The following is a 14,809-nucleotide window of genomic DNA, read 5'->3' as shown; positions in this document are numbered from 1 at the left end:
GAGACTAAGAAGATATAGAAAACGGAATCTTTTAGAGTATGTTGTAAAGTACAGTGAATATTTGTTTAGGGGGTGAAATTTAGTGGACGTTGATGAAGACAGTCTAAGTACACATGAGAATATTCGATAGTGTTTTTTTGTCATTCGCTATATTGTACTCTCCGTTCCAAAATATAATTCGTTTTAGACTAATCACATATTCATTAAGTAACATATGAATGTAGTAGTTTTCATGTATGTCTATATTCATTATCATTTGAATGAATGTAGATAGAAAAAACGTGGGCTAAAAAGCCTATATTTTGGGTCGGATGGAGTATACTTGAGTTGTTCTGTGGTGTGTACACCTCATTTTTATAATGATCATGAGATGTTTCATGACGTATTTTCCTCTTTTCGACAGTAATGATTAGACAAGCCATCATGTATTTTGATTTTTGTCATGCTATTTAAGAATAAGTTCCGTGTTGTATTTTGAATTGTCCACAAATTTACCATGGAATGTTTCATCTCATATTTTTTATACATTTTGGTGTTCAATGGTCTATTTTGATTTGTCTCATTATGTAGAAGATGTTCCATGGTGTTCTTGGGATTTGACTGGACATCATCCGTGAATTATTCTATCGTGTATTTTTTTTATTTTGATAGTATTCATATTTGTAACACCTGAGTTTTTGCTTCAATAAATTTCTTTGAAAAGAAACATGTGCAAAAAAATAATGAATGTATCCATGCTACTCTTCCATAGTGTTCTGATTGAGAAAACGTTTGCAAACGCATCTCATTTCGTTATCTCACTCTTGTGATTTTTTCCAAATCTTTCTGAAGATATATGTCTTTTTCCTTAAGCCAAGATATTCATGTTAGAAGTTTATTGTAATCTTTTCAAACTTGTTATTTGGATCCATAGGTTCCAAATATATCCACATTTTTTTCCAAAAATATTTCAAAGCTTTTGACGTCTCAAAAGTTTAAAATGATTTTTAGCAGTATTTTAACCCAACAATTTAATTTTAAAAATAGAAAAAGTCTAATCTTAATCTTACTTAGTCAAAACCCACCATATATACTCAAAACGATCTGCTCCACGAGCCCGTTTATTATCTTTTTTTGCCGAAATCCAACGATAACTGTCTTTCCAACTCCAACGAGGAGCTAACCAACATCCATCCGCATATTTTTTGCCGAAATCCAACGAGAAGTATTTTAACTCAAAAAATTTCGTGTTTCTTCTTGTGTGAACTCTTACATGATCTACGTAAGTCTTCAATAAATCTTCTACTGTACTACTTTAAGATGAATTTCTTGATCACCACGATGTCTTCATCCAAATCCACGTTGCACCGTCTAAACTATATTCTTAAACACTAGCAAACATAATTAATATAAATAGTTACGTTGATGATCAAACACCAAAACACTTGCAATGTCGCTGCAGTTCTGAAGCGTAGAACAATCCACAGAAGACCAGAACATGCTCCCAAATCATCCTGCTACAAAACTTGGTACAGCAAGGTAACAAACAAAAGTTTCACAGTTTGATGATTTTGACAAATGGGACTTGTCGCTGCACCGCAGCACCTTACGCCTTGAGCTTACCAAAGAACCTCTGCTTCTCATCGGTAGTCTGGAAGCGACCATGCCCAAATTTGGACGATGTGTCGATGAACTTGAGCTTGATCTCCTCCAGCGCCAGCCGGGAAGTCTGCTTCAGGAGGGACTGGCGGAGGGTCACCACCCTCTTCTTTGGACCCACACAGCATCCCTTGATCATCAGGTAGTCACCCTTCACGATACCATAGTGGGGGAAGCCACCCATGGGAGTGATGTCCTTCTCGGTCCTGCAAATGGCAGCAATCCGTAACCAACAAGAGCAACAAAGGTAAACAGATTGTGCAAGTTAGTACAAGAAGCTCAGAAATAGTACCTGTCAAACTCTGTGGAGGCATCGTGGGTCTCTTGTCCAGCCTTGCCGATCTTGTAAACTTTCTTGTTCATCTCGGTGCGGTGGTGGTACCCGTTCTGACCAGCACGGGCAACTGTATAGGAGACCCTAGCAGGATGCCATGCACCGATACAAGCAACCTTGCGGAGACCCCTGTGGGTTTTGCGGGGAAGGCGGGTGACACCCCAACGAGTGACCACGCCCTCATAACCTTTACCTTTGGTCACACCAATGATGTCAATCATCTCATCCTTCTGGAAGACAGCATCAACAGGGACCTCTTTCTCAAAAAATTTGTAGCCGTAGTCCACCTTGTCAGCAATGGTACCACCATTGACCTGAATCTCCATCAGGTGAGCCTTCTTCTGTTTCAAACCCTTCATCTTCCTAATCTAAAAGAAACAAATACACAAGAGGTGAGAGTTGGCTAATACCTAGTGCCTCAGAAAAAAATAATCAATTTTCAATTATATGAAAGATAGACCTACTTCCCTCCAGGCACTGAGGTACAATAGAAGTTGAAATTTAAAAACAAGACAAGGTTGTAACATCACAGAAGAACTCAACATGATCATTGATAGATAATACAATGGAAGTTGAAACTTAATACAAGAGTTGTAACATATAATATATATATATATATATAAAGAAAATAAAAATGGTCATTTACATGTAAATGTTCATTTGACTACACAAAGATTGCATAAGCAGGAATAATGAAGCCAAATAAAAGACCAATAGTAATTGCATTATCAATCATTAAGAAACTTTGTTCCTACAAACATGAATGAGCAACAAAGCACAATTAAGCTTCTTACCTGGGTATGAGCAATGACACGGATAACAGAAGCATATTTCTTCATCTTCTCAAGCTGCAGCTGAATTTCCTTCTTGCCAGCATCATTTTCATATTTGAGAGCATACTTTGTGAAAGCCTTCTTCTTGCTCTTGCACCAGTTCTTGTAGAACCTTCTCCTCACTTCTTCGCTAAGATGTTGGGCCCAAACAGAGTTGAGTGTGCGGAGGCCACGAGGAGTCTTCACATATGCCACGAGCCCAACAATGACAAGAGGAGGGGTTTCAATGATGGTAACAGCCTCACAAGTTTCCTTCTTATGGAGTTCTGAAGAAATCAAGTAGGAAGAGCAGTTACAATAATGGAGTGAAATGGTATCCATGTACTTGAGATTCATGGGTGCAAGCAGTTGTGGATATTCAAACAGAAAAAACTGTTGTTTTGAGTAAGTCTATGGGCCTGTGAAGAAATAGTTGTGTGGCTTATCATCTAAAGTTAAGTGCCCACAAATTCATAAAAAACTAAAAACTGCTGGTCAGAAACCTGTGAAGAAATAGTTGTGTTGTTACAGTTCATTTTTCAGATATCAAAAAACTGGACTATGTGATCAACTTAATTGATTAATAAAAAAGAAGGGGGTGGACATACTGGATCCTGGCTTCTCAACCTCACGGACAATGTGAGTCATGCCAGCCTTGTAGCCAAGGAAGGCAGTGAGATGGCAAGGCTTCTTGGGGTCATCCCTGGGGAATGACTTCACTGCAAAAACAGGAAAACTAGTATCAAATTTTGGACATTAAGTAAACCTGCCAAAGGAATATGCATACCATACTAAACAGGTAAAAGCACTTAACACAGCATGGCTAAACAAACCATAGTTTAATATTCGCATCAACAATAATTCAATTGTACAGCACGTTTTCAGATTATACATAATGTTGGATTGAACTTATATGCAATAGACAATCCTTCACTGACGGAAGACAACCCTATGAAAATTATTACTTTAACACCACTAGCGGAGTACAGGTTGTTTAAATAGAAGGAAGATAAATAATACTTCAAGTTCTAAATGCTGAAGGGTAGAACATTTCAGATGACATGAATCGGGACAAGGCAAGCGAACAAGGAGGGAGTAAGAGATGCGCGCGTACCCTTGCCGCGGTGGCGGGAGGAGCGCTTCCTGGGAAGGAAGCCGAGGGAGCCGTGCCTCGGGTGCTCGAACTTACGGTGCGACATCCTGCCCTCCTCCTCTTCCTTACCTGCAGGAGATCACAACAAGCCCATCAGATCCGACGCGAGCTCAACATGGGCGGCTCGCCGCGCGGCGACGAAATGGCCGCCGACGGCGAGCAAGGCGAGTCGAGGTGGGAGGAGGAGATGACGCCGGCGGCGGATTCCTTATATTCACCTGAAGGGGGTGGCGGCGCGGAAGTGAGGAGCCACAATGCTCGTAAACCCTAGGAGAGGTTAGTTATATAAAGGGGTCCCGGCCCTACGGTGACCTTCTGAGTTGAGGTAAGGTAATGTGGGCTCGGCCCAGTACTCCCTTTAAAATATGGGTTGTCCACTCTTATTTGAAAATGTCCCTATATTTCGTTTTACTACCTCACTGATATAGTTCTACTTTATTATAATGTCAAAAACGCAGCGTGTGTTTGAACAACGGATATATTGTTACAAAAGAATCCAAAAAGAGCTTATCATTTTTGTGTAATTCTTATGGTTGATGTTGGCACGACAGTGCTGAGGATATGGTATCCTCAGGCTATTGGCTTGAATCAGGTTTAGTAGCATTATTGACATCCTTATCCTAATTGTCAACATTTTGAACAGGACTATGTATTTTTCGTTATGGTCGTATTGGAATTGGGCAGCGAGTCTCATCCTCTCAAAAGAAAAATATATATCGGCTGAGGATATTGGGAGTCATGTGCTTCCAATAGGATACAGGAAGCTCCAGCCACACCTAGCACGAGACCAGCCTGGCCGCTAGCTTTGCTCGTGCATGTGTCTCATTCCTTGCATGTGCACAGTTTGTTTCTATTTGCATGCGCGAGAAATTAGGATTAACTGCTGGATGCATGAAAATAAAAAAATCTAATTGAATGCTTTATTCCGTCCATAAATATAGGATATCTATAACAGCCATGTAGCAAGGCTCGTTACAAACATTTTATGATATATATAATACTAATTATACTACACAGTGTAGATATTTATGCAATACGGGACGCTTGTAGAAAATCAGTTTTCTGCTGCATAAGCACAAATTTAGTATGGCAAAAATGTGCGTTGAGAGGAAGTGGATTGACATGCATGGAAACAAAAAATATGATTTAAATGATTTATTTTCCCCGTAATTATAGGATCTCTCCAACACCAATGCAGCTAGGCTCGTTGTAACCAGTTTATGACATATATTGATACTAATTATGTTATACGATATATATATTTATACAGTGTGTCACACCACATAAAAAAATTGTTTTCTGCTGCATGCGCACAAATTTAAGATGACAAGAATGCGCATTGAATGGAAATGGATTGGTGTGCATGGAAACAAAAAAACTGATTTAAATGCTTAATTTCCTCCATACATATATGATCTCTTCAACAACCATAGATCTAAGCTCGTTAAAACCAGTTTATGATATATACTGAGACTAATTATAGTACACGGTGAAGGTATTTATGCACTGCGGTACACTGTGTTCAAAATCTGTTTTCTATTGCATGCGCACAAATTTAGGATGACAAGAATGTGAGCTGAAATGCAATGGATTGGCATGCATGAAAACAAAAATCTGATTTTTCAATGCTTTATTTTGTCCATCTCTCCAACAGTAATGCAGTTAGGCTCGTTAGAACTAGTTTATGATATATACTGTCGGAGAGAAAATCCTCCGGCCGGCCGGCGGAATGCACCCGCCCTAATGATAGTCGCCTAGAGGGGAGGGGTGAATAGGGCGAAACTGAAATTTACAAATATAAACACAACTACAAGCCGGGTTAGCGTTAGAGATATAAACGAGTCCGCGAGAGAGGGCGCAAAACGAATCGCAAGCAAATAATGAAGTGAGACACACGGATTTGTTTTACCGAGGTTCGGTTCTTGCAAACCTACTCCCCGTTGAGGAGGCCACAAAGGCCGGGTCTCTTTCAACCCTTCCCTCTCTCAAACGGTCCCTCGGACCGAGTGAGCTTCTCTTCTCAAATCAAAGCCGGGAACAAAACTTCCCCGCAAGGGCCACCACACAATTGGTGCCTCTTGCCTTGATTACAATGGAGTTGTGATTCTCAAGAACAAGTGAGAAAGAAAAGAAGCAATCCAAGCGCAAGAGCTCAAATGAACACGGCAAATCACTCTCACTAGTCACTAGGGCTTTGTGTGGAATTGGAGAGGATTTGATCTCTTTAGTGTGTCTAGAATTGAATGCTAGAGCTCTTGTAGTAGTTGAGAAGTGGAAAACTTGGATGCAATGAATGGTGGGGTGGTTGGGGTATTTATAGCCTCAACCACCAAATGTGGTCGTTGGGAGGCTGTCTGCTCGATGGCGCACCGGACAGTCCGGTGCACACCGGACAGTCCGGTGCCCTCTGCCACGTCATCACTGCCATTGGATTCTAGCCGTTGGAGCTTCTGACTTGTGGGCCCGCCTGGGTGTCCGGTGCACACCGGACAGGTACTGTTTGATGTCCGGTGTGCCAGCATGGGCGATTCTGACTTCTGCGCGCGCAGAGCGCGCATTAAATGCGCGGCAGAGAGCCGTTGGTGCGGAGATGACCGTTGCTCCGGAGTCTCACCGGACAGTCTGGTGCACACCGGACAGTCCGGTGAATTATAGCAGGCTAGCCGTTGGCGATTCCCGAAGCTGGCGAGTTCCTGAGGCCGACTTCCCTTGGCGCACCGGACACTGTCCGGTGTACACCGGACAGTCCGGTGAATTATAGCCGAGTCGCCCTGGGATTTCCCGAAGGTGGCGAGTTTGAGTCTGAGTCCCCTGGTGCACCGGACAGGTACTGTTCACTGTCCGGTGGCACACCGGACAGTCCGGTGCGCCAGACCAGGGGTGCCTTCGGTTGCCCCTTTGCTCCTTTATTGAATCCAAAACTTGGTCTTTTTATTGGCTGAGGGTAAACCTTTTACACCTGTATAATCTACACACTTGGGCAAACTAGTTAGTCCAAAGATTTTGTGTTGGGCAATTCAACCACCAAAAATATTTAGGAACTAGGTGTAAGCCTAATTCCCTTTCAATCTCCCCCTTTTTGGTGATTGATGCCAACACAAACCAAAGCAAATATAGAAGTGCATAATTGAACTAGTTTGCATAATGTAAGTGTAAAGGTTGCTTGGAATTGAGCCAATATAACTACTTACAAGATGTGCATGGAATGTTTCTTTCTTATTTAGTATTTTGGACCACGTTTGCACCACATGTTTTGTTTTTGCAAATCCTTTTGTAAATCCATTTCAAAGATCTTTTGCAAATAGTCAAAGGTGAATGAATAAGAGTTTGCAAAGCATTTTCAAGATTTGAAATTTTCTCCCCTTGTTTAAAATGCTTTTCCTTTGACTTCAACAAAACTCCCCCTAAAAGAGATCCTCCTCTTAGTGTTCAAGAGGGTTTTGATATACCATTTTTGAAATACTACTTTCTCCCCCTTTTGAACACAATAGGATACCAAATGATAAATACTTTTGGAAAGCACTAAGTTTTTGAATTTGGTGGTGGTGGTGCGGTCCTTTTGCTTTGGGCTCATTTCTCCCCCTTGTTGGCATGAATCGCCAAAAACGGAATCATTAGAGCCCTAGAAGTGCTATCTTCCCCTTTGGTCATAAGTAAATGAGTTATGATTATACCAAAGGCGAAGTCCGGTCCTTTTCTTTGATGCTCATTGCTCCCCAAAGGATAGAGAGTTGCTTGGAGTTATGGCGAAGTATGAGTTACGGAGTGGAAGCCTTTGTCTTCGCCGAAGACTCCAATTTCCTTTCAATACGCCTATGACTTGGTTTGAAGTAGTCTTGAAAACACATTAGTCATAGCATATGAAAGATACATGATCAAAGGTATATTTATGAGCTATGTGTGCAATCTAGCAAAAGAAGTTGCGAGAATCAAGAATATTGAGCTCATGCCTAAGTTTGGTAAAGGTTTGTTCATCAAGAGGTTTGGTAAAGATATCGGCTAATTGGTCTTTAGTGTTGATGTAAGAAATCTCGATATCCCCCTTTTGTTGGTGATCCCTAAGAAAATGATACTGAATGGCTATGTGCTTAGTGCGGCTATGCTCGACGGGATTGTCGGCCATTTTGATTGCACTCTCATTATCACATAGCAAAGGGACTTTGGTTAATTTGTAACCGTAGTCCCGCAGGGTTTGCCTCATCCAAAGCAATTGCGCGCAACAATGACCTGCGGCAATGTACTCGGCTTCGGCGGTGGAAAGAGCGACCGAATTTTGCTTCTTTGAAGCCCAAGACACCAAGGATCTTCCCAAGAACTGACAAGTCCCCGATGTGCTCTTCCTATTAATTTTGCACCCCGCCCAATCGGCATCCGAATAACCAATCAAATCAAACGTGGATCCCCGAGGGTACCAAAGCCCAAACTTAGGTGTGTAAGCCAAATATCTCAAGATTCGTTTTACGGCCGTAAGGTGTGATTCCTTAGGGTCGGATTGGAATCTTGCACACATGCAAACGGAAAGCATAATGTCCGGTCGAGATGCACATAAATAAAGCAATGAACCAATCATCGACCGGTATACCTTTTGATCCACGGACTTACCTCCCGTGTCGAGGTCGAGATGCCCATTAGTTCCCATGGGTGTCTTGATGGGTTTGGCATCCTTCATCCCAAACTTGGTTAGAATGTCCTGAGTGTACTTCGTTTGGCTAATGAAGGTGCCCTCTTGGAGTTGCTTGACTTGGAATCCTAGAAAATACTTCAACTCCCCCATCATCGACATCTCGAATTTCTGTGTCATGATCCTACTAAACTCTTCACATGTAGACTCGTTAGTAGACCCAAAAATAATATCATCAACATAAATTTGGCATACAAACAAGTCATTTTCAAGAGTTTTAGTAAAGAGTGTAGGATCAGCCTTTCCGACTTTGAAGCCATTTGCAATAAGGAAATCTCTAAGGCATTCATACCATGCTCTTGGGGCTTGCTTGAGCCCATAAAGCGCCTTAGAGAGCCTATAAACATGGTTAGGATACTCACTGTCTTCAAAGCCGGGAGGTTGCTCAACATAGACCTCTTCCTTGATTGGTCCATTGAGGAAGGCACTTTTCACGTCCATTTGATAAAGCTTAAAGCCATGGTAAGTAGCATAGGCTAATAATATGCGAATTGACTCAAGCCTAGCTACGGGTGCATAGGTTTCACCGAAATCCAAACCTTCGACTTGGGAGTATCCTTTGGCCACAAGTCGAGCTTTGTTCCTTGTCACCACACCATGCTCGTCTTGCTTGTTGCGGAAGACCCATTTGGTTCCTACAACATTTTGGTTAGGACGTGGAACTAAATACCATACCTCGTTCCTTGTGAAATTGTTGAGCTCCTCTTGCATCGCCACCACCCAATCCGAATCTTGAAGTGCTTCCTCTACCTTGTGTGGTTCAATAGAGGAAACAAACGAGTAATGTTCACAAAAATGTGCAACACGAGATCTAGTAGTTACCCCCTTATGAATGTCGCCGAGGATGGTGTCGACGGGGTGATCTCGTTGTATTGCTTGGTGGACTCTTGGGTGTGGCGGCCTTGGTTCTTCCTCATCCTCCTTTTCTTGATCAATTGCATCTCCCCCTTGATCATTGCCATCATCTTGAGGTGGCTCATCTTCTTGATTTTGCCCTTTATAAACTTGAGCTTCATCCTCATTTTGAGTTGGTGGAGATGCTTGCATGGAGGAGGACGGTTGATCTTGTGCATTTGGAGGCTCTTCGGATTCCTTAGGACACACATCCCCAATGGACATGTTCCTTAGCGCTATGCATGGAGCCTCTTCACTACCTATCTCATCAAGATCAACTTGCTCTACTTGAGAGCCGTTAGTTTCATCAAACACAACGTCACATGAGACTTCAACTAGTCCAGTGGACTTGTTAAAGACCCTATATGCCCTTGTGTTTGAGTCATAACCAAGTAAAAAGCCTTCTACAGTTTTAGGAGCAAATTTAGATTTTCTACCTCTTTTAACAAGAATAAAGCATTTGCTACCAAAAACTCTAAAATATGAAATGTTGGGCTTTTTACCAGTTAGGAGTTCATATGATGTCTTCTTGAGGATTCAGTGAAGATATAACCGGTTGATGGCGTAGCAGGCAGTGTTGACCGCTTCGGCCCAAAACCGGTCCGGTGTCTTGTACTCATCAAGCATGGTTCTTGCCATGTCCAATAAAGTTCGATTCTTCCTCTCCACTACACCATTTTGTTGAGGGGTGTAGGGAGAAGAGAACTCATGCTTGATGCCCTCTTCCTCAAGAAAGCTTTCAATTTGAGAGTTCTTGAACTCCGTTCCGTTGTCGCTTCTTATTTTCTTGATCCTTAAGCCGAACTCATTTTGAGCTCGTCTCAAGAATCCCTTTAAGGTCTCTTGGGTTTGAGATTTTTCCTGTAAAAAGAACACCCAAGTGAAGCGAGAATAATCATCCACAATAACTAGACAGTACTTACTCCCGCCGATGCTTATGTAAGCAATCGGGCCGAATAGATCCATGTGTAGAAGCTCCAGTGGCCTGTCGGTCGTCATGATGTTCTTGTGTGGATGATGAGTGCCAACTTGCTTCCCGGCTTGGCATGCGCTACAAATCCTGTCTTTCTCAAAATGAACATTGGTTAATCCTAAAATGTGTTCCCCCTTTAGAAGCTTATGAAGATTCTTCATCCCAACATGGGCTAGTCGGCGATGCCAGAGCCAACCCATGTTAGTCTTAGCAATTAAGCATGTGTCGAGTTCAGCTCTATCAAAATTTACTAAGTATAGCTGACCCTCTAACACACCCTTAAATGCTATTGAATCATCACTTCTTCTAAAGACAGTGACACCTATATCAGTAAAAAGACAGTTGTAGCCCATTTGACATAATTGAGAAACAGAAAGCAAGTTGTAATATAAAGAATCAACAAGAAAAACATTGGAAATAGAATGGTCAGGAGATATAGCAATTTTACCAAGTCCTTTGACCAAACCTTGATTTCCATCCCCGAATGTGATAGCTCGTTGGGGATCTTTGTTTTTCTCATATGAGGAGAACATCCTTTTCTCCCCGGTCATGTGGTTTGTGCACCCGCTGTCGAGTATCCAACTTGAGCCCCCGGATGCATAAACCTACAAAACAAATTTAGTTCTTGACTTTAGGTACCCAAACGGTTTTGGGTCCTTTGGCATTAGAAACAAGAACTTTGGGTACCCAAACACAAGTCTTGGAGCCCTTGTGTTTGCCCCCAACAAATTTGGCAACTACCTTGCCGGATTTGCTTGTAAGCACATAAGAAGCATCAAAAGTTTTAAATGAAATAACATGATCAGTTGATGCAATAGGAGTTTTCTTTCTAGGCAACTTGGCATGGGTTGGTTGCCTAGAGCTAGATGTCTCACCCCTATACATAAAAGCATGGTTAGGGCCAGAGTGAGACTTCCTAGAATGAATTCTCCTAATTTTGCTCTCGGGATAACCGGCAGGGTACAAAATGTAGCCCTCGTTATCCTGAGGCATGGGAGCCTTGCCCTTAACAAAGTTAGACAAGTTCTTAGGAGGGGCATTAAGTTTGACATTGTCTCCCCTTTGGAAGCCAATGCCATCCTTGATGCCAGGGCGTCTCCCATTATAGAGCATACTTCTAGCAAATTTAAATTTTTCATTTTCTAAGTTATGCTCGGCAATTTTAGCATCTAATTTTGCTATGTGATCATTTTGTTGTTTAATTAACGACATGTGATCATGAATAGCATTAACATCAATATCTCTACATCTAGTGCAAATAGAAACATGCTCAACATTAGATGTAGAGGGTTTGCAAGATTTGAGTTCTACAACCTTAGCATGCAACATTTCATTCTTAGTTCTAAGGTCGGAAATGGTAGCATTGCAAACATCAAAATCTTTAGCCTTAGCAATCAAATTTTCATTCTCTAATCTAAGGCTAGCAAGAGAAATGTTTAATTCTTCAATCCTAGCAAGCAAATTATCATTATTATCTCTAGGATTGGGAATTGAAACATTACAATCATGAGAATCAACCTTAGCATTTAAACTAGCATTTTCATTTCTAAGGTTGTCAATTATCTCACGGCAAGTGCTTAGCTCACTAGATAATTTTTCACATTTCTCAATTTCTAGAGCATAAGCCTTTTTAACCTTAACATGTTTTTTGTTTTCTTTAATTAGACAATCCTCTTGGGAATCCAAAAGGTCATCCTTTTCATGAATAGCACTAACCAATTCATTCAATTTTTCCTTTTGAGCTATGTTAAGGTTGGCAAAAAGGGAACGCAAATTATCTTCCTCATCACTAGCATTGTCATCACTAGAGGATTCATATTTAGTGGAGGATTTAGATTTAACCTTCTTTTTGCCGTCCTTTGCCATGAGGCACTTGTGGCCGACGTTGGGGAAGAGGAGTCCCTTGGTGATGGCGATGTTGGCGGCGTCCTCGTCGTCGGAGGAGTCGCTTGAGCTCTCGTCGGAATCCCATTCCCGACAAACATGGGCATCGCCGCCCTTCTTCTTGTAGTACCTCTTCTTCTCCTTTCTTCTCCCCTTCTTGTCGTCGCCTCGGTCACTGTCACTAGATATAGGACATTTAGCAATAAAATGACCGGGCTTACCACACTTGTAGCAAACCTTCTTGGAGCGGGACTTGTAATCCTTCCCCCTCCTTTGCTTGAGGATTTGGCGGAAGCTCTTGATGACGAGCGCCATTTCCTCATTGTCGAGCTTGGAGGCGTCTATGGGTTGTCTACTTGGTGTAGACTCCTCCTTCTTCTCCTCCGTTGCCTTGAATGCAACGGGTTGGGCTTCGGATGTGGTGGCATCGTCAAGCTCGTTGATCTTCCTCGAGCCTTCGATCATGCACTCAAAACTTACAAAATTCCCGATAACTTCCTCGGGGGTCATTTTGGTATATCTAGGATTGCCACGGATTAATTGAACTTGAGTAGGGTTAAGGAAAATAAGCGATCTTAGAATAACCTTAACCACCTCGTGGTCATCCCACTTTACGCTCCCGAGGTTGCGCGCTTGGTTCACCAAGGTCTTGAGCCGATTGTACATGTGTTGTGGCTCCTCCCCTTTGCGAAGCCGGAACCGACCGAGCTCCCCCTCAATCGTTTCCCGCTTGGTGATCTTGGTGAGCTCATCACCTTCATGCGCGGTCTTGAGTAAATCCCAAATCTCCTTGGCGCTCTTCAACCCTTGTACTTTGTTATACTCCTCTCTACTTAGAGAGGCGAGGAGTATTGTTGTTGCTTGAGAGTTGAAGTGCTCGATTTGGGCCACCTCATCCTCATCATAGTCCTCATCCCCTACGGATGGTACCTGCGCGCCAAACTCAACAACATCCCATATGCTTTTGTGGAGCGAGGTTAGATGAAATCGCATTAAATCGCTCCACCTAGCGTAATCTTCACCATCAAAAGTTGGTGGTTTGCCTAATGGGACGGAAAGTAAAGGTGTATGTTTGGAAATGCGAGGGTAGCGTAGGGGGATCTTACTATACTTCTTGCGCTCTTGGCGCTTAGAAGTGACGGAGGGCGCATCGGAGTCGGAGGTCGATGTTGATGAAGTGTCGGTCTCGTAGTAGACCACCTTCCTCATCCTTTTGTGCTTGTCTCCTCTCCGATGCGGCTTGTGAGAAGAAGATTTTTCCTTCTTCTCTTTGTGATGAGAAGAGGAAGACTTTTTCTCCTTCCGTTTGGAGGAGTCCTTCTTCTTCTCCTTCCTCTTGGTTCGGGACTCTTCCGATGAAGTGCTCCCGTGGCTTGTAGTGGGCTTTTCGCCGGTCTCCATCTCCTTCTTGGCGTGATCTCCCGACATCACTTCGAGCGGTTAGGCTCTAATGAAGCACCGGGCTCTGATACCAATTGATAGTCGCCTAGAGGGGAGGGGTGAATAGGGCGAAACTGAAATTTACAAATATAAACACAACTACAAGCCGGGTTAGCGTTAGAGATATAAACGAGTCCGCGAGAGAGGGCGCAAAACGAATCGCAAGCAAATAATGAAGTGAGACACACGGATTTGTTTTACCGAGGTTCGGTTCTTGCAAACCTACTCCCCGTTGAGGAGGCCACAAAGGCCGGGTCTCTTTCAACCCTTCCCTCTCTCAAACGGTCCCTCGGACCGAGTGAGCTTCTCTTCTCAAATCAAAGCCGGGAACAAAACTTCCCCGCAAGGGCCACCACACAATTGGTGCCTCTTGCCTTGATTACAATGGAGTTGTGATTCTCAAGAACAAGTGAGAAAGAAAAGAAGCAATCCAAGCGCAAGAGCTCAAATGAACACGGCAAATCACTCTCACTAGTCACTAGGGCTTTGTGTGGAATTGGAGAGGATTTGATCTCTTTAGTGTGTCTAGAATTGAATGCTAGAGCTCTTGTAGTAGTTGAGAAGTGGAAAACTTGGATGCAATGAATGGTGGGGTGGTTGGGGTATTTATAGCCCCAACCACCAAATGTGGCCGTTGGGAGGCTGTCTGCTCGATGGCGCACCGGACAGTCCGGTGCACACCGGACAGTCCGGTGCCCTCTGCCACGTCATCACTGCCATTGGATTCTAGCCGTTGGAGCTTCTGACTTGTGGGCCCGCCTGGGTGTCCGGTGCACACCGGACAGGTACTGTTTGATGTCCGGTGTGCCAGCATGGGCGATTCTGACTTCTGCGCGCGCAGAGCGCGCATTAAATGCGCGGCAGAGAGCCGTTGGTGCGGAGATGACCGTTGCTCCGGAGTCTCACCGGACAGTCCGGTGCACACCGGACAGTCCGGTGAATTATAGCAGGCTAGCCGTTGGCGATTCCCGAAGCTGGCGAGTTCCTGAGGCCGACTTCC

At 43.2% G+C, this 14,809-nt stretch overlaps 1 protein-coding gene across 1 annotated transcript; it reads right to left on the bottom strand.

The window, feature by feature from the left end:
- Positions 1 to 1,358: 1,358 nt before the first annotated feature.
- On the bottom strand, positions 1,359 to 4,270 carry LOC103647030 (60S ribosomal protein L3). Its single transcript, XM_008671603.4, has 6 exons — positions 4,156 to 4,270; positions 3,899 to 4,006; positions 3,393 to 3,503; positions 2,767 to 3,071; positions 1,931 to 2,340; positions 1,359 to 1,844 (listed from the first exon to the last, which is right to left on the bottom strand). Exons 2-6 carry the CDS (start codon positions 3,981 to 3,983, stop codon positions 1,586 to 1,588), a joined length of 1,170 nt encoding a protein of 389 aa, XP_008669825.1. The 5' UTR covers positions 3,984 to 4,006; positions 4,156 to 4,270; the 3' UTR covers positions 1,359 to 1,585.
- Positions 4,271 to 14,809: the final 10,539 nt, after the last annotated feature.

The sequence above is a fragment of the Zea mays genome, chromosome 2, assembly GCF_902167145.1.
Source record: "Zea mays cultivar B73 chromosome 2, Zm-B73-REFERENCE-NAM-5.0, whole genome shotgun sequence".
Classification (NCBI taxonomy): Eukaryota; Viridiplantae; Streptophyta; class Magnoliopsida; order Poales; family Poaceae; genus Zea; species Zea mays.
This window is presented reverse-complemented; position numbering and strand designations above follow the sequence as displayed.